At 41.0% G+C, this 23,776-nt stretch overlaps 1 protein-coding gene across 2 annotated transcripts in view; it reads right to left on the bottom strand.

Moving 5' to 3' along the window:
* LOC140187709 (E3 ubiquitin-protein ligase RNF43) overlaps nt 1-5,590 on the bottom strand; it is a 219,970-nt gene extending 214,380 nt beyond the window's left edge. For both annotated transcript variants that reach the window (XM_072243273.1, XM_072243274.1), the window contains exon 1: nt 5,114-5,590. In XM_072243273.1, the coding sequence (XP_072099374.1) occupies nt 5,114-5,344 (231 nt within the window). In that variant the 5' untranslated portion in view covers nt 5,345-5,590. The remainder of the gene's footprint in view (nt 1-5,113) is intronic.
* Between the last annotated feature and the right edge of the window lie 18,186 nt (nt 5,591-23,776).

The following is a 23,776-nucleotide window of genomic DNA, read 5'->3' as shown; positions in this document are numbered from 1 at the left end:
GTTTTCAAAAACAGGGTGGTGGGATGGAGATACGTCTCTACCACGGGAGCTGTAATATGCCCCTTCCCTCTGCTAACCTGGAAGTCACGCTTGGGCAGCCAGCTTAGCCCCCCAGTGAGGGTCAAGTGAAGCTGTGGGAGCAGGCGGTGGATGGTTGTATGAAAAGCAAGTGCATTTCACAAGTTCTGGTCATATAACCACTGATGCCAGGCAGACAATCTCTGAAGAGCACTGGCAATGGCTGGGGTCATCCGCCCAGAAGTCGGCAATGGCAAACCACCTCTGTAGAAAACTTTGCCAAGAACCATCATAGTCATGGATAAGACCATGATTGCCTATGTTATACGACACAGCACAGAACAAGCGAATGTTTTAAAAACATTGTATCCAGCACAGAATCCAGTTTATACACTATCAGAATCAGGTTTATTATCACCGGCATGTGACGTGAACTTTGTTAACTTAGCAGCAGTTCAATGCAATACATAATCCAGCAGAGAGAAAAAAATAAAAATAGTAATAATAAATAAACAAGTAAATCAATTACATATATTGAATAGATTTTAAAAATGTGCAAAAACAGAAATACTGTATATTAAAAAAAAATGAGGTAGTGTCCAAAGTTTCAATGTCCATTTAGGGATCAGATGGCAGAGGGGAAGAAGCTGTTCCTGAATAGCTGAGTGTGTGCCTTCAGGCTTCTGTACCTCCTACCTGATGGTAACAGTGAGAAAAGGGCATGCCCTGGATGCTGGAGGTCCTTAATAGTGGATGCTGCCTTTCTGAGACACCGCTCCCTGAAGATGTCCTGGGTACTTTGTAGGCTAGTACCCAAGATGGAGCTGACTAGATTTACAACCTTCTGTAGTTTTACAATTGAGCAAATTCTACTCACAGGAGAGCAAACTGTAAATCAATATCCACTTGGGTGACGTCAGATCCAAAAACACTCTGTATGAAATACTGCGACTGTATGCAACTCTTTATGAAGATGGTAACATGAGATGGAGAGCCTTTTGCCTTCATATGTGGGCTTATGTAGGAAACATGTCTATTTATCATACTGCCTCAACAAGTTACAATCAGGGCCCATTGTCTGTACAAATAGTGTAAACCTTCAATCTTTATCTGAGCAATTAAAATCCATTAGATTTTGGAAACTACCTTGATCAGACTCCTTGCACTAACAATGTTTCAGAAGTGTGGACCCTCAACAACAGCTTTTTCAACAGAAAACATGATTTGCTGTCAAGATGAAGTATGTGGGCTTAAAATCTTTTTATTTCATTGATTTAATGCCAATATCACACAATCCCGGGTAAGTTACGGCATAACCAGATCAACCACTTCAGAAGGATCTGACACTCAAAATGCTTCTCATAATCGCTGACGGTTCCTGCATTTGGATGTGTTTACCAGACAGTGCCAAATTAGGGCTGTCTAACTATTAAACCTAACACTGAAGATCACTTCATAATCGATCTGAACAGCTTGTTAGCAAGCGCAGTACTTCAGCTGAGCAAATCGGGTGAGATTTGCACCCATTTTACATCATCCAAACGCTAGTGGCAGATCCGCTGTCTTCCACAAAGAAACAGGGTATGGATATATAATGTACTGGTAGGTAGTAACATCTCGTATTTACCCTAGGAGTGGCTGCTACAGCCAATCTTCTGGCATTGTGCACAGGTCCCTGAGCAAAGAATTTGCCAAAGAATTTACACCCACAGAATGCCTCAAGATGGTTCATAATCAATTAATTATTTTAAATGCAGAGTCTTTTGAGGTTTGTACACTCAGTGCCAGAATCATTAAAGGATTTATCTGATGACTAGTTAATTTGCTGGTCATTCAGCTATGTAGTTGATACAAAATTAATTCAGCCATATAATTTGTAGCCTATCATTTTTAGTGATAGATACCGAAGATCAAGTTTAAATTTTGTGCTTGACACTCCCACATGTCCCCAGTTAGTAACGAACTTGGAGGATGGAACACACAAGAATTTGCTGCAGTTGGAGTAGAGTCCATTTCAAACAGCTGCCTTAACAATTTAATTTTTACAACACTGCACAATAATTCAAAGTACACTGAATTGCAATATTTAATGATGACTTCCCTCTCCGCTGTACATTTTATAGCATAGTGATTAAATAAACTCAAGATATTTATTTTCCAAAAAGTTGTTTTCATAAATAATTCACATTTCCATAGTTTCTGAATGACCCCAGAACTTTATAGATAATATAGATAATTTATACAGTTCAGTCACTGAGCTGTACAAATGAAAGCCTTAACACAACTTTATAGCTACAAACAATCCATGGTCTGGTAATGGAATCACACAAAGCACAAAACTTTTTGTGTATATCCTCATGTGTGGTAAATTAGTTGAGCCCAACTAAGGCAACAATGGTCTCACTGCGAAAGGAATTAATTCTTGATTGCTATTAAGCAATTCTGGGTCCATAAAGCACCAACATGGGATCATCTGATAAAACAGAACACCTACAGTATTCCGCAGATTTACTGAGAACTGTTATTCCCCATTTTAAGAGCAGCCCGTAGTAAACAAAAGCATGTAATTAACAATTACAGTAAACAATAAAATATATAATCCAGAGATTCCATATAGGATGAAGTCAGATTATATTAACTGTAACTAGCAAAATACACTAAAGAATGACCCAGGGATAGAAGCATGGCAGCTAATCAGAATATTCAGGTTCTAAGAGGACATCTTTGCTGATGAGGAACTGCAGCAGGCTTGTTCTTACTGAAACTTGGCTCCAGCAAAACATCCCATGCACCATCAATCTGCAGGCCAAGACACACAGGGACTTGGGCTATTTTTTTTGTGACTGTATATTTTTCTGCTATTGTAATTATACATGTATGTGCTGTACATGACTGTTGGTACTGTGCTTTTGCACCTTGGCCCCAGTGGATCGCTGTTTCATTTTGGCTGTATTCATGGGTATGGTTCAATGACAATTAAATTTGAACTGAGCCAAGAGAGAAAAAAAAAATCAGTGAAAAAACTCATCATTACAAGAATTATAGACGCCAATCGGCAAAATATCTACATCGGGACTAATGTGGAACTTCCCATTGCTTAAAGCTCTTATCATCTCATTCCAGACAGCATTGCCTAAAGAGACTCATAGACCAAAGTCAGTTGAAACATCTACAAAAGGCAAAATGATAGGCATCCACTCATAACTGTATTCAAGTTTATAGAAGTATAACAAATACTTCACTCAGCAAATAACTGTTACCAATAAAGCAACAAAAAAAATCTTCCTGTATAAATCTAGGGTATCTTGTACTTAAGCATGCAACACACACAAAGACATACTCACACATGTACATTTTAACTTGAAACACAACTCATGGTGCATTTTTAGATGGTGACTGCACAAGACTCATCAATGGCACAGGAGAATTATCAATTGACCAGTTTTTGCTCAATATCAAGCACAGTATTATTCACTGCTACTCCCCACTTGCAGTATCTCTCCTGTTATGTAATAGATTAAACTATAATAGATACCCATACCTTCTAAATATTATTTTGATTCTGCATGTATTGCCTCTAGTGACGCCAGAAGTTACAATTGATAGTAGAAGCAGATTCAAAGGGCTTGTTTTTCCCTCCATGGATGAGCAGTCTCATATATAGTCTCTGAAATCGGCAAAGTCTATCTGAAAAGTTGTTCGGCATGCCTTTATTTTGCAGACAGGCTTTCCTTTCAAAAGCAATACATTCTATTTATTTTCTACTCCCTACACAGATAGATTACTGTTTCCCTTCCTCAGTACTTTCTCAAAGCACCATTTGCTTTTACCATTTTCTCATTCCTAAAGGTAAATTGGTAACTTTAACACAGAATTTCAGTCGCCATAATACTAAGGATTCTACACGGTGCCAGAAGAAGTATTGAGCTGAGTAAGAGTTTTCACCCTGCTACCACTGCAATATCCCAGCCTTTTCTTTCACCTGCAGCTCTCCCTCCATCTCTCATTTCAGGCACAGCCCTTTCATAGAACACAAAATTGTTATGGTAAAAGAATAGGCCATTTTGGCCCATTGTCAAAGCAGGTTCCTATTGCACAAATCCTTCAATCTCTGCTCTTTCCACACAGCCCTGCAAATTATTCATTTTCAAGTGACTGTCGGTTTTACTTTTGAAGGCACAGAATGACTTTGTAACAACCCTAAAGGCAGTAAATGTTCTCCGTAAAATAGTTCTCATTTACATCCCTTCAGCACCTTTTAATAATGCATCCGTGGTCCTCAATCCAACTGTTTTATCCTTTCTAAAACAGCCACGACCTTGCACATCCCTATCAACATTCCTTTCAAAGCCCTTTGCTCCAAGGAGAAAGACACCAACTTCTATCTTTCTCCTTGTGTCAGAAATCCCTTATCCTTGGAACAATTCTAGTAAAGCGTTTCTGCACCCTTTCTCAGATCACGGCATCTTCCCTGGATAATTGACTAATACTCCATACAGTACTGTAACTACGGCCTAAGTAGTGTTAAGTTTCAACGTAATGCGGGATCTCGCTCCGACAAACCAGCCACCCGGTTACCTCCATAAATGTTGCCCGACCACCTGAATTCTCCGAGCAGTTTGTTTTTTAACAGCCTCTGCAATCACTTTAAATCGTCTAACCTCAGTCTCTTCCTTTACTTACGAAACGCAGTATCCCATATGCTTTACTGAACAATCTCACACACACTCTGCCAGTTTCAGAGATTTATGCACATCTAAGACTAGGCTGTTTCTAGAACTGCGTTATTTAGTCCATACTGCCTCGCTTTTATTCTTTCCGCCAAAGTGTATCATTTCATTAAAAAGTTCTGATGAAAGATCGTCGGATCTAAAACTCTTTCACACTCCACGTATTCAGTCCGATCTATATTGCCGGCACTTAAATCATTCACACTTTTTTGTTCTATTACACTTAATTTGCTAGTTGTCTCTCCATTCTGCCAATTTATGCCCACGCCGATCACTGTGTATCGTTCGTTGCCCGCAGCCTTCCTGCTCATTCCTCTTGTTACCTGCACCACGTTCTCCTCTACAAAGTGCCGCCTCTTATTTACCTGCAGCAGCTTGCCCTCGGCCGCCACTCTCATGCCGGCTCCGGCGAAATGTCCCTGGAGGCGGAGGGTGCTGTTGCTCGCCACCACGCCGTCCTGACCGTGCCGATACTGAACCACCTCGATCTCTGCCTCTGTCTCCGCCGATGGGACCGACTCCGAGTCCTGGCTCGTCGCCGCCAGCGCCGCGCTCCACAGCCATTGCACAGCCAGCAGCAGCGCTGCGCTCCTCATGATGTGGACTGGGGCTGGAGCGGGGGCCCCGCTGCGGGCATGCTGCACCCCAACCCGGGGGGATACACTCTCACCCGCACCGGGTCACCTGGCGGCGGGGGACCGCCGCAGGCGGGCTGACACCCCGCCGGAACGCACCGGCCGCGATCGGGCTTCCTGCCGGGTCGAGTGGCCGCTTGCGATGCCTGTATCACACACCGCCTCTCATGCACTGCGCTGCCGCACTGACCGCCCGCCCGGGTCTCTCACTCACCCACTTACTAACATAGTGTACTGAGGGTGGAGCGGCGACGCTGACTGACAACCGCGGGGCGGGGCAAAGGGGAACCGAGCCCTTTTCTGGGTGGGGGATGGTGCGGACAGGGGGAGCTGTCGAGCAGTTTGCGGGGCGGAGCACAAGAGGTTGACAGCGCATGGGGCACTGACTGACAGCTCGGGGGGACGGGCTAGTGTGTGAAGACCTGCAGCTGGAAGGGGCACCGGATGCTCACCGGCAGCCCAAAGGGCTAGGCAAGGAGTGACAGAGCCAACAAGCGTCACTAACACAAGATAGTCCTACAGATGCTGGAAACCCAGGGCAACACTCACACACAGAACACTGGCGAAACTCACCGGATCAGGAAGCACCTATGGAAATGAATAAACAGTCAACGTTTCGCGCCGGGATCCTTCATCAGGATTTATAGTGCCAAGGGCGGGGTGGACAGCCCTTCTAGACACGGGCAACACTGTGGGAGGAATCGGCAGGTTGCATGATATCCAGTGTCGTAGTTCTACGATTTTGCCCTCATAGATATCCCAAAGAAATTCCTGTAAAGGAGATGGGGAAAGTACCATCTTATAACGATATTCCCAAACAAATAACTTTTAAAGCTTGGAAATTTATTCCTGGGAAATTTCATTAGTGTAAGTTATGGCAAAATACATTTTCTTTCCGAAATTCTTTGCGTAAAGTGCCAAATATTTTTATCTGTGTTACATGATGCAAGGTATAAAGGTAGAAAAACAGAAATCATTGCGCTGTGATGCGTCTGTTGTCTAAATTATTATTTTTAAAAAGAATACATAATCTCCATTACTTTATTTCACTCAGGCTTTTTGCAAACTTGTCGAATATACGTCTGAAACGAGGTCATTCGTCCACGACCTATCATCAGAAATTAATGTGAAATTGTTTTGCAAAGTCCACAATGAATTAAGTGGCCATAAGTTCGATTGCGTACCGTTACAAAACATTGATTAGTTGGAGCTCCTTTAATATTTGGGCTCATAAGTGGCTAAAAACATCTAAAGCTTCTCATGTTAGAGTTAAACGTTTGATAAACCAACTGGTTAGAACCAGGTATTAGCATTATTTTTTTGGGAAGGTGGCATAAGAGGAGACAAGAGATGTGTGGAATTAGAAATAATCTCTACAGGAGAGGCATCCAGAGCATGAGAAGAGGCTCAGATATTGCAGTGGTCACACCATAACAAGCAAACATTCAACTGGAGACACACGCTGAAGAACCAACTTTGAATGAGGAAAAACTAAAAAGACCAAACTGATACATTTCCCACTTAGTCAAGCCTTGAAATGTATCATCTTACAATTTTCAGTTATGAATGCCATGCCCTTACGCTGTCTACATTGGCAATTTTTAAAATTTAACATTTACTCTGGCTTTCAGTGGAAATTCTCTACCAAATCTAGACATTTCACTCCTAGATGCTTCGATCTGGGCTAGGTTGCATGATTATTCCAGACCAGCAACATAGGTTGTTATTAGAAAGAGAAATATCTTGGATTTTATAGCATTCTTGATCATTTCATGGCATCCTAATGTAGTGAATTTTACTTTACACAGCCTTGAGAAGGAAGGTGAAGTCCCAGTTTAATGTCTCATTAGATTAGATTAGATTCAACTTTATTGTCATTGTGCCAAGGACAGAAACAAAGCCAATGAAATGCAAAAGAATAGTATTATTTACAAAATAACTGTGAATAAAAAGTAAGTGCTACAGCACACAAATATAAAGGTACTGAGACATGCTAACAATGGCAGCTTTACTGTGCATTGCCTCTCCAGGACAATGAACTTTAATGTAGATTGTGTACTGAAGTCCCATGGAGAGGAGATTAACCTAGACTAAGAGCTGTTTATGCCATTAAGAACAATTGTGTCCTTATGTGCCAAAGTCTAGAGCACTGTATAAAAAAGTTGATACTACTCATGATTTTCTTCTTGTTCAATCAAGTCATGTCTCTGTTAGCTTCCTTTACTGAAAGAAATCATTGGCCAAGATTACTTCTTTCTGTTCTTCTAGGAGAGAATGTGCAGGGCTGATTAAGCTAATATGGTGCCTGTAGACGCTATCATTGGTGGGGTACGAGGTGTTTGAAAGGGTCATTCCATAGATGGTTTGGGAGATGTGCTCTTTCTTGAATTGATGCTCAACTCCTCCATGGTCCTGAAGTCTCAGAAGTGTACAAATGGCAGGGAACAATACAATCCAATAGAATGTAAATTCTGTGCCATTTTGGAGGCCCTGGTCTTCACACACTTTTTCTTCAGATAGCCAAGGCTGTGCTGGCACAACTTAATGATAGTCCATAGTCACCAACCTGTTGTAATGGTCACCAGATTGATACATGTCAGTACCATGGATGCTTTCAGAGCTATGAAAAAATACAGTGACATTTTGTGAAAGTCTTTCCAGTAATTTGAAGCTAAGTCATGTCAATAACCTGTGAGATCATTGTGTATTGTTCAATATGGTTTTTCACCTTTGAAATAACAATGAAACGTTGGAAAAATGAGTCCCAATTAGCAGAAGTAACCTAAAGCATCTACACTCATTAAGAAAAAGGAAGGATCATGTCTCCTCCTTTACCTCATCTCAACTTTCATTGTGGGATTAAAGACTCATGGAGCTGAGTTATTGCCCATTATGTCACTGGCATTTAGAGCAGAAATAAATGTCCTCCATCTCTGATGGTGTTCAGGGCTTACTTCATCATGTCAGTAGATTCCTCTACTGTCAGTCAGTCAGTCATGCAAGTCCTGGGCAGAGGCACAGGAATACCGGCACACTCAGATGTAGAAGGATTCTTTATTGCTGTTTCTGTAACAGTTTTGTTTCACCAATTAGAGTTTGTTAGCCCTAAGCTGAAACCCTGAACCTGGAGGACCAGTACACGGCACTTGATCTGGCCTTTACCCTTTGACCTGTTTGGCATGGGTGACCCTGCCAAGAGCTAAAGAATGAAGCCCTGACTCCAGCCAACATAGCTCTCTGGGTCATTGAGGTACATGAGCTTCCAAACTCTATGATAAGATTATGGTCCCCTTGGAGGTCATAGAGTTGTACAGTGCGAAAATGGTCTCTGAAGCCCATCATCTCCAAGCTGACCTTTTCACCCATCTATACCAATCCAATTCTCCTGCATTAGAACTATATCCTTTTATGTTAAAGCAGAAGAGTCTTCAGAAAGGCCCCATAGAATGCAATTTTTATTTACAGAATCATAGACAGTGTAGTTATAGCCCAGATAATTTGTCAGATGGTCTGTTGTCCTCAGTTGTTAGAAATACTTCAGTGATATTTGTTGAATTGAACTATTTGTTATCAAATAAGGTAAGTTTTAATTCCAAACTGTAAAAATCCATTTGGCTAGTACTTAAACTGAAAGGAACTGAACAACAGAGATCAATTGTGAAAACCAAATATAGTAAAAATGGTATTTGTAATAGAAAAGATCAGAAATATTATAAAGTACTATGCAGCTGGATAATAGTCAAAAGGAAAATATCTGGAATGGTAAGATATGACAGGAAAGGAAGTTACAGTAGTTCAAAAGGTGTGGCAATAGATAACTCATTGGCCACTTCATTAGGTACACTGTACACTTGCTCATTATTGCAAAAATCTAATTAGCCAATTAAGTGGCAGCAATTCCATGCATAAAAGCATGCAGACATGGTCAAGAGGTTTAGTTGTATCAGAATGGAGAGACAATGTGACCTATGTGACTTTGACCATGGAATAATTGTTGGTGTCATACAGGGTGGTTTAAGAATCTCAGAACCTGCTGGTCCCCTGGGATTTTCATGCACAACAGTCTCTAGTTTACAGAGAATGGTGCAAAAAAGCTAATAAAATATCATCCAGTGACTGGAGGTTCTATGGGTGAAAACACCTTTTTAATGAGATAAGTCAGAGGAGAATCGCAGGACTGGTTCAAACTTAGAGGAAGGCAACTCAGATAACAATGGTGGTGTGTGCAGAAGAGCATCTCTGAATGCACAAGACATCAAACCTTGGAGTGGATGGGCTACAGATGCAGAAAACTATGAACATACACTCAGTGGGTATTGAGTATTGATACATTCAGTTTAAGAGCAAATTACTATACATGATGGAAATAAGAATAGAAAAAGCTGCTTCACAGGGCAGCACTAGGAAGAGAAACAAGTGCTAACATTCCGAATTAATGGCCTTTCATCAGAAAAGACAGTTTTAGCACATGCAGAACAGAAACAGGGAAAGGGAAGAAGAAAAGGAGATGGTCTAGGATGGAGCAGAATACAACAGAGATTCAGCAGCTAAAGGCAAGATGTTGACAAAGGAAGTGGTGGAAGAGAAAAGCAAGTTTTCAGAGAAGCTGCAGCTGGAAACAGCAGAGTCATTATCAGTAACAGTGAGTCCAAAGATTGGGAGCATGCTTATGATTCAAAGTTATTAAACCTCATAATAAATTCAAATGGTTGTAAAATGTGTAAATGAAAGAGTAGGTATTGCTTTTTGAACTGTTTATGTAAACATTATAATACTGACAATAAAGACAAGGTTGGAGGCAGGTCAAGGTGCATTGTGCCAGAATTTGAGCAACAACCTATATATTACAGATGAAATCCGGACAGCCCACTGCCTTAACACTCAAAGAGTAATTATTCAAACTGTCAAACTGTCACTTCCAACTGAGTCATATCTAAACAAGTCTTGATTAAAGAGTAAAATGCAGGAAATCCTCAACAGGTCTACTCGCACACCAAGGAGAGAAAAACAGAGTTACTGCTCCATGTTGATGATCATTCACCAATGGTTTAGATGAAACCTTATCAAACTGAAATGTTAACACTGTTTTCTTTTTCCCAGATGTTGCCTGATCTCCAACAATTTTTGTTTTAATCTGATTTCCCCTCTTCTGCAGCATTTTACACCTAAAGAAACTATGCTGACCTTCTTATAAATTAAGCAGGGAGATATCCTATAAAGTACAGCTTAAAGATGTTGATAGTCATACATTTGAAGAATTAATTTACTCACTTCCTTCCGAATAGTGTCATATGTATTATTCTAAGTATATTAATAAATATTAGTGCACAATCTCATAGCCGAACTTACTTTTCTGATGGCAGTGATAATGAAAGCTTAACATATTTGCTCACTAATTTATATGTTTCTCAAGAGGGTGTCAATAATGTTAATCTAAGAACAACTATGAGGTAGTTTGTACAATCAATTTCATACACTTCCTAGTTCCCCACTTTATGTCAGTTATATGTTTACAGATGATTCTTTATTGAGGAGTGAAGTCAGTGGGTAAGAGAAGAAGGAGTGTTAAAGAATCATTTGCCTCATAGATTAATATCCCTTACATAGATCACTAGGAAACCATTCTCAGTTGACCAAGACAATTGGGTTGTTGTATTCCTGGATAATTCTTGGTCTCCTCATAGTTGGACCCTTCCTTGATCCTTGTTCTTCATCTTAATGAAGCCAAGACTGAGTTATTCCTGGAGATGACATGACACCTATAAAAATATTCCCCTTTAAGACATAGCTGAGAACTCCACCTAACTGTGCCTACCTTGGAAGTGAACTGTGCTCACCAAGCTATGCCCTGGAAGGGTAAAACAATGCCTAAAGCTCAAAATCTGAATTGACAGGTGCTGCTATGAACATTCTCTAATAGTATGCAGAAATCTCACTTTGTGTTAGATATATTTCCATCTAACACATATCGGAAAACCAAGAGGATAACTTCATGAGAATAGAGGCCCAGCAGAAACTGAATTCTCTGCATCCTAACTACTACTGTACTATCTTATCTGCTGTTGTATCAGTCCTGATGAAGGGTCTTGACCTAAAATGTCAACTGTTTATTTCTTCCCAATGATGTTGCCCAGTGTGTTGATATCCTCCAGCACATTGTGTGTGTTCCTCAAGATAATCAGCATTTGCTGAATCTCTTGTTTTATGATTTACTGTATTAGCTCTTAGGTGAGCAAACTGCAGTACATCTATATGACTGAGTGGACTTAGACATCTCTTTTCCAAACTCTACTATGTAGTCGAGTTTTTGATGGAGAAGTGAACTATGTGGAGGATGCAAAATTCTGTAACCTGAGGATAAATGTGTACAGAAAGAGGTAGATGGGTTATAATGAGGGTGAATGAAGGGTTACTCACACAGATTATGTTATTAAAACAGATTATGTTTTAAATTTTGTGAAATGGCGTGAACAGTGCAATCTCGGGCTGTTAGTTCATGCGACACAGAAAATGGACGTGCAGATACAGCAAGCAATTAGATAGAATCTGGGACGTTATTGCAGAAGATCTGAGAATAAAAGTAAGAAAGTTAAAATTACTTGTGCATTTAATAAAACCATTTGGAGTATTATATTTAATTTTGGTCTCTGAATCTAAAGAACTGCTTACTTGTTTTGGATCAGTATGGTGTAGATTCACCAGGTTGATGTCAGGGATGAGGGGGTTGATTGATGAATGGAAACTGAGTGAGGTTTGCCAAATGAAAGGTGACCTACGGGATCTATGAAATCCTGAGAAAGCAGGTACACAAGGACTACATCCTTTCGCCGGAGACCCAGAAGCAGAGGGAATAGCCTTAAGAAAGGGGATAAGATGTATAGGACAAGATAAGGAGTAATTTCTTTATGTAGAGCATTGCAGTGCTTTGCAATTGTAAGCATTGGAGGGCCATGGATGCTCAGAACCTACATGACATATAATTTAAGACTGAGATTGATGGATTATTGGATCCTATGGTGAGGCAGAAGATATTGGGCAGGAAGAAAAAGTTAGCCATTGGATCAGCCACTGTTTTATTGAATAACGAGTTACTAATGGTTAGGTTGCCCTGGAAATTCAATAGCTGAAAAATCAGCGAGTCAAAATTGTGTTGAGCACTTAGACTGCTTCTAAAATCTGCCAAAGAATCATGATTTCCAATCACCTGTGTGTGTGAAGATGGCACCTCTTTGTCCATCTCTTCCTCCTGCTCCTTAGTTATCCTGTAGGCCATGTTTACACTCCACTTGTTAGATGTTCTCTGGCTTTGGCTCAGCTCCACTGCTTCTTAGAAGGAGTAAAGAGCAGCCACCTTGGATGAAGAAGAACCTCTTGTCCAGTAAAGGAGGACAACCCCAGAGGAAGCTAGCAGTAGTGTCTAATATGCTGCTTGTGCTGCCATGGTTTTCATTTAAGCTGTGCTGAGTACATTGCCTGGGGCATGTGCACAAGATTTGCAATGAAGGAAAACCTCTTATTCTGCAAAGCCTATCCATTGGTGTAGCATGGCTACTGAAAGATATATGGCTGCATTCTACTATGGCCTAACCTCGGGATAACCAGTAGTGCTGAGAAATCTCACCCCCATGCTCCAAACCGTAAACTGGGTTATAGGAAATGTTGAGATCTTCCAGAAAATAGAGCAGTCACCTCATGATCCTGATGCTAGTAAGTTGAGGATCTGGGCAACTGGGTCCAGAACAGGAAGGCACCTTGGGTAGCAAGGATGTGTTGGGTTAAAGGGCCCATTTTCCTCCCTGTGTAAATCCATGACTCTAACTTCAAAGTGACATTGACCTCGACTGTCAGAACTGTCAGGCACAGGTGCGAGGCTGTGCCTGAGGCCGCAGAAGATCACAAATACCTACAATAACTAAAGATTAATCTTTCAGGCCTGGAGCATGTCTTACAATGAACAGGCAGCCAACAAAATGTTGCTGAGAAGGAAGCAGTGGTTTCAAATGAGCATGAGCAACTTTTTTAAAACTTTGGCTATGTTGCAAACACCATTATGAATACTGCTGCTTTGTAGGTGACCAAAATATGCCTGAATTTCTCCTGAAAATGCTAATATATGACATTACGTGATGCCTGATATTATTATGTTGATATCCTGAACAGAAAACATGTCACAACTCACTGCAGTAAATGCCCGGTCAAACTCCCAGAGTGATAGGTAATGATCCCAAAACGATTGCAAACTCATGTCACTCTGCTGAAAAATTTCCAATTGCATAATGCTGTTGTGCTTGAAATTTTGGAATATGTTGGTTACTCCACAGAAAACTGATATCGCTGTCTCCACGCATGGTGGCAAAATGCTTGCAAGTAAATTGCCAAGATCAGTGAACAACTCAACCCAACCATTATCCACCCAAGCTACATATTTTCTGAATTACTGTATTTCCAATTGTTCGAATGCTTAGTGCATGGGCAATAAACAACCTCCTTACTTTTCCCTGAACCATTTTAATCTAATAAACACAATTCAATAGTTTAATTCCTTCATGCTTAGGAACATAGAAAACTACAGCACAATAGACAATAGACAATAGGTGCAGGAGTAGGCTATTCAGCCCTTCAAGCCAGCACCACCATTCACTGTGATCATGGCTGATCATCCACAATCAGTACCCTTTTCCTGCCTTCTCCCCATATCCCTTGACTCCGCTATCTTTAAGAGCTCCAGCTAACTCTTTCTTGAAAGAATCCAGAGAATTGGCCTCCACTGCCTTCTGAGGCAGAGCATTCCACAGATCCACAACCCTCTGTGTGAAAAAGTTTTTCCTCAACTCCGTTCTAAATGGTCTACCCCTTATTCTTAAACTGTGGCCTCTGGTTCTGGACTCCCCCAACATCGGGAACATGTTTCCTGCCCCTAGCATGTCCAATCCCTTAATAATCTTATATGTTTCAATCAGATCCCCTCTCATCCTTCTAAATTCCGGTGTATACAAGCCCAGTCGCTCCAATCTTTCAACATATCACATTCCCGCCATCCCTGGAATTAACCCAGTGAACCTATGCTGCACTCCCTCCATAGCAAGAATGTCCTTCCTCAAATTTGGAGACCAAAACTGCACACAATACTCCAGGTGGGGTCTCACCAGGGCCTTGTACAACTGCAGAAAGACCTCTTTGCTCCCATACTCAACTCCCCTTGTTGAGAAGGCCAACATGCCGTTAGCTTTCTTCACTTCCTGCTGTACCTGTATGATTACTTTCAGAGACTGAACAAGGACACCCAGGCCCTTCAGCCCACAAAGCTGTGCCAAACATGTCCTTACCTTAGAAATTACCTATGGTTACCCATAGCTGTCTACTTTTCTAAGCTCCATGTATCTTGCTTCTTGAGTAATGGAGCACGTCAGTACTAACTCACAAGTGACACCTGTATGTTACTATCTCATTAGGTATTATTGGATGGTAAGAATGGGAGGGCAGTAAAGGAAACAGTGTGAGTGTGAGTGAGAAAACGTGGCAGCAGAACAAGAAGCAGGTGGAGAGATAGGGGTAGGCAGACAGATGGACAGAGAGGAAGAAGCAAGGAGAGGGAAGGAGAGTAAGTATGAGAGCAGAAGGGGAGAAAGAAAGAGAGGAAAAGTGCAGTGGACAAGCCAGCGAGCACTGTGAGGGTCATGTTTTTTGACTTCTCCAATGTGTTCAACACCATCCACCCTGCTCTGCTGGGGGAGAAGCTGACAGCGATGCAGGTGGATGCTTTCCTGGTGTCATGGATTCTTCAAATCTTTTTTTATTGAATTAGTACACAAAAGGTAGACCATATAGGCACTAATACACTTCACAAGAGATATTAACTTCACAATATAACTTCACAAGAGATATTAATACACAAAAAAATTAGTACAAACAGTGCAGTTCAAATATAAAATAACGAAGTAATATAACAGTATACTAATTTTCATACATATTAATAAGGAAAAGAAAAAAAAAACCCAAAAAAACCCCCAAAAAAACCCACCATGCAACTAATCTAAAAAGCAAAGCAAAGCAATGGGCTAACTAGGAATCAAGTAGAGTTAAACAACTTAAAACAATCACGTCCTCCAACCCGACCTCCATTAAAAACAGTTCAAAAGCAAGAAGGGAATGTAAATATGGACAGAGAGAGAAAAAAAAGTTACACTAAATGAAAATGTTGAATAAAAGATCTCCAGGTCTGTTCAAATTTAGCTGAAGAATCATAAAGATTACTTCTAATTTTCTCCAAATTTAAACATAGTATCGTCTGGGAAAACCAAAAGAACCTAGTTGGAACATTAGTCTCCTTCCAATGTTGTAAAATACATCTTTTCGTCATTAAAGTAAGAAATGCAATCAATCTACGGGCTGAAGGGGAAAGATTACTGGAAATTTTAGGTAATCCAAAGATAGCAGTAATAGGATTGGGAGAGATATCTATATTCAATACCTTTGAAATAATATTAAAAATGTCTTTCCAAAAAGTTTCCAGAGTAGGACAGGACCAAAACATATGAGTTAAGGAGGCTATCTCCCCATGACATCTGTCACAAAGAGGATTAATATGAGAATAAAAATGAGCTAATTTATCTTTGGACATATGTGCTCTATGGACAACTTTAAATTGAATTAGGGAGTGCATAGAACAGATAGAGGAAGTATTGACTAGTTGTAAAATATGCGCCCAGTCATCCGCCGAAATAATAAAACCCAATTCCTTTTCTCAATCTGACCTAATCTTATCGAATGGAGCTTTTCTAAGTTTCATAATAGTATTATAAATAATAGCCTTTCTGACATGGATTAAGGTTAATTATAGTATCTAAAATATATGTAGGAGGTAACGTTGGAAAGGAAGAGAGTATAGTACTTAGGAAATTTCTAACTTGGAGATATCTTAAAAAAATGTATTCTTGGTAAATTATATTTGTTAGATAATTGTTCAAAAGACATAAGGGAACCATCTAAAAATAAATCCAAAAACCGTGAAATACCATTAGTCTTCCAAATTTGAAAAGCACGGTCTGTGGAAGAGGGGGGAAAGAATATGTTGCCTAAAATAGGAATCGCAAGCCCAAATTGATTAAGATCGAAAAAATTTCGGAATTGAAACCAAATACGTAAGGTATATTTAACTATCGGGTTACAAACCTGTTTGTGGCGTTATGGATTCTTGATTACCTGACTGGCAGACCACAGTACGTGTGCTTGCAACACTGTGTGTCCGACAGTATGATCAGCAGCAATGGGGCTCCACAGGGGACTGTCTTGTCTTCCTTTCTCTTCACCACTTACACCTCGGACTTCAACTGCTGCACAGAGTCTTGTCATCTTCAGAAGTTTTCTGATGACTCTGCCATAGTTAGATGCATCAGCAAGGGAGATGAGGCTGAGTACAGGGCTACGGTAGGAAACTTTGTCACATGGTGTGAGCAGAATTATCTGCAGCTTAATTTGAAAAAGACGAAGGAGCTGGTGGTAGACCTGAGGAGGGCTAAGGCACCGGTGACCCGCTTCCATCCGGGGAGTCAGTGTGGACATGGTGGAGGATTACAAATACCTGGGGATACGAATTGACAATAAATTGGACTGGTCAAAGAACACTGAGGCTGTCTACAAGAAGGGTCAGAGCCATCTCTATTTCCTGAGGAGACTGAGGTCCTTTAACATCTGCCGGACGATGCTGAGGATGTTCTACGAGTCTGTGGTGGCCAGTGCTATCATGTTTGCTGTTGTGTGCTGGGGCAGCAGGCTGAGGGTAGCAGACACCAACAGAATCAACAAACTCATTCGTAAGGCCAGTGATGTTGTGGGGATGGAACTGGACTCTCTCGCAGTGGTGTCTGAAAAGAGGATGCTGTCCAAATTGTATGCCATCTTGGACAATGTCTCCCATCCACTACATAATGGACTGGGTGGGCACAGGAGTACATTCAGCCAGAGACTCATTCCACCGAGATGCAACACAGAGCGTCATAGGAAGTCATTCCTGCCTGTGGCCATCAAACTTTACAACTCCTCCCTTGGCGGGTCAGACACCCTGAGCCAACAGGCTAGTCCTGGATTTATTTCTTGGCATAATTTACATATTACTACTTAATTATTTATGGTGCAACTGTAACGAAAACCAATTTCCCTCGGGATCAATAAAGTATGACTATGACTATGACTATGAGGGAATGAGTGAGGTGAGGAACAGATGGGTGAGAAACTTGGAAAAAAGAAAGGGAAAAGGGGTTGGAGAGGAAAGAAGGATAGAAGGGGAGAGTGGGATTGTTGGATTGGGAGATAGAATTAGGGGAAAGGTTGAGGAAGTGAGTAACAGGAAGCGCATGAATGAATATGCACTTTTGTGCAGGAACATATGCACTGTTGTACTGATACCATTGTGCTTTTTTAACACCTAACATTTGTTTTATTTTCACGGTCCATGGTTTTGTAATCCTATTCTTGCTGACCCACTACTTGAAAGTTTACATTAGATAGAAATATTAGAAAGAAAAATGGAAAATGTTGGAAACATACAGCAGGCCAGGCCACATTTGAGGAGAGATATAAAGTGTTGTCGTTTCTTTGACAGAAAACATTAACTCTGTTTCTCTACTCCAAATGTGTCCTGACCTGCTGAGTGTTTCCAGCATTAACTGTTTATATGTTACGTTGAGATGCAATTCTTACTTGTTGAAATAAATCCCAAATGAGTTATCTGCAATAGAAAAAGTTCTTAAAGCAGCTAAAATGTCTAATAATTGCTCACATTACCAGTGCAATCAAAGGGTGTCATCAGTGAAAACTTGAAAGACAACCACTAATTTTCGAAATTTGTCAGGAACGAGGCTGAAAAACTGTTACTCAAACATGAGGTGGGTCTTGAGGACGCCGTGAGTAACTGTTTGAGGGTGCTGATATAGAAAAGTTTAAGGACCCTGAGTTAGAGCACAGGTACAAAAAAGTAATTAAAGTTTCTAATGGAATGTTGATCATTAACTCAAGGCGGCTAGAACACAAAGGGGGCAGAGGTCAAAGCACAGTCAAATAAAGCTCTACCTTGACTCCAATTCGGGTATCACCTTCATTGCTGCATTCAAAGCTGGGTGCTGGGCTGTGGGAAGGATAGATTGGTTTTGGTGGACAGGGGCACGCAGAATTACCAACTAACCCTGGTACTAACAATGGTAACTTAAGGGTGGCATAAACTAGTCTTATAACTCACTGAGCAGGGAATATATTTATATTCGTTATAGAAATTAACCACTGCAAAATTCAAATCGATTTGTGTTTGGCAAGGAGACTGAGGACTACAGAACTGAGGTTAGCAGGTGATGCGGGGCAGGGGTGGTGGTGCGCTTGTTGAACAGAGCCAAGATACAGAGCTGACATGAAATCACTGAATGGTAGAACAGACTAAATGGGCTGAATAGTCTCCTTCAGTCGACAGGCTCCTCCACTCTGTAATGAGTCGTAACTTCTGAATATGCACCATAAATATACATAGTGTAAGGTATGTGAATGAAGATCCAGAAAGGGCATTTCCTATAGACCACCAAGTAAAAGAAGAAGCTGATAAAGGAATTAAAGTGTGGTAGATAGTTAAAAGGAGCCTTCTGGGACTCCCTGCTAAGACACTGATTTATTTACCATACAGCAACTCCTAGCTCTATATTGTCTGCCATTCAGGGTTTATTTATTTATTGAGATACAGTTCAGAATAGGCCCCTGCAGCTCTTTGAGTCAACCCGCCCAGCAATTCCCTGATTTAGTCCTAGTCTAGTCACGGAACGGCTTACAATGAAAATTAAGCTTCCAACCTTTTGACTGTGGGAGGAAAGCAGAGCGCCAGAAGGAAACCCAAGGGTTCAAGGGGAGAACATACGAACTCGCTACAGGCATCGAAGGGAGTTGCGCTTGGGTGGCTGGTACTGTGAAGTGTTGTGCTACTCACTACACTACTGTGCCAACCCACTGGAATTTGCAGCAGATGATACTGTGAATATTAATTTCAGAGACTTGACCCTTTAGGGAATTGGGGATGTTTCAACGTTGGTCACAACCAATCAAATAATCCACAATATATATATAAAACAGTTACTGATTTTAACAATATTGATTTCAACCTCTTCCACGCCCCTCCCCCCCTTTCCACAATTTAGACTGAGTTCATTCAAGTCAAAAAAATTTGGAACTCAGGTAGATAAAAATAACAGCAAGTTTTCTGCTAAAGAAAACGACCAGAAAACAAATTATTAAGGGTCTCCACCCGAAATGCCAACCGTTGATTTTCCTCCACAGAGGCTGCCTGACCCGCTGAGTCTCTCCGGCGGCTCCTTGTTTTGGATTTTAAACAGAATAACTCATAAAACATGGCCTGGATTTCCTGGTGACAATTTCCTGGTGCAGGCCGGAATTGCACGCTGCATTCCCATTGTGTGAGAAGTCTGTCCAGGAACAAGGTGGATGCCACAACTCCCAGCATCTCAGGACAGGAGAAGCACATGCAGGCAGAGTTTCAGTGTCTAGTCCACCGGTTCGATGAAGGCAATTTGGAGACACTCCTGTCGTGATCCACGTCCTGGGAAGCGGGCGACTTGGCCAAGAAATTAAAGAGTTGCCGGGAATCGGTGATTCATCTCTGCGAGATTCAAATAACTTTAGAAGATGAAAGAGAAAACAAAAACATAAGACTTTCTAATCCTAAAATCTAGCACTGGGAAAACCAATCACTTTCAGTTAGATATCGTTTTCTCACCTCCCGTTCATAAGGAGTGTGAATCAAGCTGTTACCGGAGTGTGAAACTAGCAGTAGGAACACTCTTTGTGCAGGAACACGTCAGCGCGAGTTTCCGACGTAGAGTCTGCATATTCGTGTTGGTACTTGAAATGCGCCAGCTGTTCAAAGCGTCGGTATGCGGCTTGGTCTTGGATGTTGTAATGCACGCGTCCCCATCAGCACGGCAGGTCAAAGGAAGCATTTGCATTGATATCTGTGCAATGGGTGTGACTGGGATAGCGACAGGTCTGACACTTCGGTGACGTGAGTTCATCAGACTAATGTCACTGAATGTACTGACCAAATTACTATAGCATTTTGTGTGCATTGCTTTGGACTCCCAGCATCTGCAAACTTTCTCGTGTGGAGAATAATGTGAAGTTTTTCTTTCTCTGAGTTTATATAAACATAGAGATCGGACTAAAGTTGCAAAATGGTATTCAATTAATACAAAACTACTACCCCGCACTCCTGCATGCATTGTCCGCAAGTTCTACTTCCTCTGCCTTTGTTGCAATTTTATAAATATATTTTTGTTAAGATTTTTGTTCTGTCGCGATGGAAATGAAAGGAGGGAAGGAGGGGAGTTGTGAACTGGTCATTCGCTATCATCCGCTTCGTCTACACGGCAATTTAGCTCCCTCCCTCAGTAAACGTGATACATCAGTTATACTTTGGGGGTGGTCTGGAATGACACACTATTGAACGCATACTGATCTCGCATGCCATCCGGGCTTCTAAGGAATTGCATTTTGCGAGTTTTAAATTTCCGCGAATGGGGATATACACATTTATTGCACGGTTCTTCTTCGGCGTAGATCACCAATTAATCTACTGATCCATTTTTCAACGAAGTAGTACTGTGATCCGTTTTCCAACGCATATTAAGGCCTGCTGTAGCTATGTAATCAATCAGGCTTTGAGCTCGGATATTTTCAAAAACTACTTATAATTAAGTTTTAAAACTTCAAAATTAATTTAATGTCTAATTTCAACATTTTGTAAGAAGTGTAATGTAAAAGCAAAAGATTAATACAAAAATTGTTACTATTTTCAGTTTAATAAGGAAATATTGAATATCCTGCAGCAGCGTACCTGACACTCTGGACAAAGTCAAGTTACCTTGGTTGCGTTGATGTCATCCTTGTCATAGATTGAAGGCTCGGCGATGTCATCCCGTGGTGGAACTGTGCAAATGCAGGCGTGAGGAACAGTGTTAGGTGAGGGTGAGGTGCCGGCCGGATACATGACAGATGACTTACCACAACATTTTCAGAGGGAGAGAGAAATCGTAAGACTGGGAAGCGACTGGAGAAAGGGAAAACAGAGTAAAATTATTAGGTTTTCACTTACTTAAACCCTGGAATCTAACGCAAGACATGTGCTCGTAATGTGCCCGATTTAATGATGAATTTTAGAACGGTGAGAATGAACAGTTGGTATCACTTTAATAAATGCTCTTATCCTGGACATGTATGCTCCATTCAAGAACAGTGAAGTGAAACTGTAGTGCAAACGATGTTTAATCAAGAGTAAGTGAGTGATCTTTGACCCCCCTCTCCCTGGTACTGACCTTTGCATTCTGATCTTTACTCTTGGACCCGACCTCCCGAATTTGCCACCCAGCTCAGCAATATGAGAATTCTGTGCCCTCCTTGAGTCTGGGATCCTTCTTTGCTCCACTGTCACTGACTGGGGCCCAGACTTTGGAGGCCTTGTCTTTTCCCCCATCACAGTGCTGATCAGGAAGCATTTTGAGATCCCTGAACCAACTACCTTTTACCAACTTGACACCACTCCATTTGTGAAGCAATTTGCGCTGCATAAATGTAAATTGTTGATCATTTAGAGAAGTAGGACAACTGCATTCCCCACTGGAAAAAATGCTTCCCATCTGAAGCATTTATTAATAAATGGTAATAAAATGATAAAGGAAGTAAGCTGAGATTTTATCTTTTAGCTTTAAATACAGAAAACTGACCATCATTTCCAGGTTTAAGTAGAAGTTTCTAGAACAGGAAATTGGCTTAGTAATGCTACATCCCGACCAAAATTAGGGGGCCGTTAAGTGCACACTGGAAATTTGATCACAAAGGGATTCCATGGTATTTCGAAAAAAAATGAGCTTCAGGAGCCAAATATATTTGAAAGGAAGGTGTTGTGTAATAAAGCCTAATAAAGCCATGGAGGACCTCACTAGTATAAGTAAGTGTTTGAAAGTCATTGTTTATCAGAGAACAGCGCATCAAGGATAATATGCTACATATAAATGTGCTTGTTTGTTCTGGAGTCTCCACTAATGGTATTTGCTTGCGGCTCCCTAAAGAGGCAGCTCCAAACATTATGTTGGATCTTTTGGGAGGAAGTATTGGCAATTGGTTTATTATTGGCACATGTACCGAGGTATAGTGAAAAGCTCTAATTTGTATGGCTATCCAAACAGATCGTTCCATACATAGAGGAAGTACAAAAGGAAACGATAACAGAAAGCAGAATATACTGTAGTGTTAAAATAACAGAGAAGGTGTAGTGCAGATAGACAAATAAGATACAATGGCCATGATAAGGCAGACTGAAAGATCCCCGCTAATGCAAGATTCTTATAACAGCTGGGTAGAAGCTCTCCTTGAGTTTGGCGTATGTACTCTCAGGCTTTTGTATTGTCTGCCCGATGGAAGGGGGGAAAAGACCAGGGTGGGAGGGGTCCTTGACTATTTTGGCTTCTTTCCTGAGGCAGTGGGAAGTGTAGGCAGAACCCATAAGACATAGAAACAGACAATGGAGGGGAGGCAGATTTCCCTGGTATATCAGTTTGTGTTCATAACTCTGCAAATTGTTCCAGTCTATGACAGAACAGTTTGTGATGCATTAGGATAGGATGCTTCCTACGTGTTTCACATGTAAAAACTGGTAAGGGACTTGCTGAATTTCCTTAGCCTTCTGAAGAAGTAGGGATACTGGTGTGCTTTCTTAGCCCTAGCATCTACATGACTGGACCAGGACAAGGTTTTGGTGATCCAAACATTAGAGATTTTCAAATTACCATCTAGAACAAGAATTTGTAAGTTCTTTGAGTCATTGTCAATCTTTTCACACCAATCTTCATGCCTTTCCTCCTTTTAGGATAATTGGGTGAGTTGACAATTACGATACTGTACTAACACTTAGTGGCCACTTTATTAGGTACACCCGTGCACCTGCTTGTTAATGCAAATATCTAATCAAAAAGTTCAACTCAATGTAGACAGGGTCAAGAGGTTCAGTTGTTCAGACCAAACATCAGAATGGGAAAGAAAAGTGATCTAAGTGACTTTGACTTTGGAATGATTGTTGGTGCCAGATCGGGTACTTTGAATATCACAGAAACTACTGATCTCCTGGAATTTTCACGCACAACAATTTCTAGAGTTTACAGAGAAAGGTGTGTGAGACAAAAAAAAATCCAGTGAGCGGCAGTTCTGTGGCAAAAACACCTTGTTAATGAGAGAGGTCAGAGGAGAATGGCCAGACTGGTTCAAGCTGACGGGAAGGCAACTGTAACTCAAATAACCATGCATTACAACAGTGGTGTATAAGAGCGTCTCTGAATGCAGTACACATTGAAT

Source organism: Mobula birostris, chromosome 25 (genome assembly GCF_030028105.1).
Source record: "Mobula birostris isolate sMobBir1 chromosome 25, sMobBir1.hap1, whole genome shotgun sequence".
Classification (NCBI taxonomy): domain Eukaryota; kingdom Metazoa; phylum Chordata; class Chondrichthyes; order Myliobatiformes; family Myliobatidae; genus Mobula; species Mobula birostris.
Note: the sequence above shows the minus strand (reverse complement) of the source record. Positions and strands in the feature narration are given on the sequence as shown.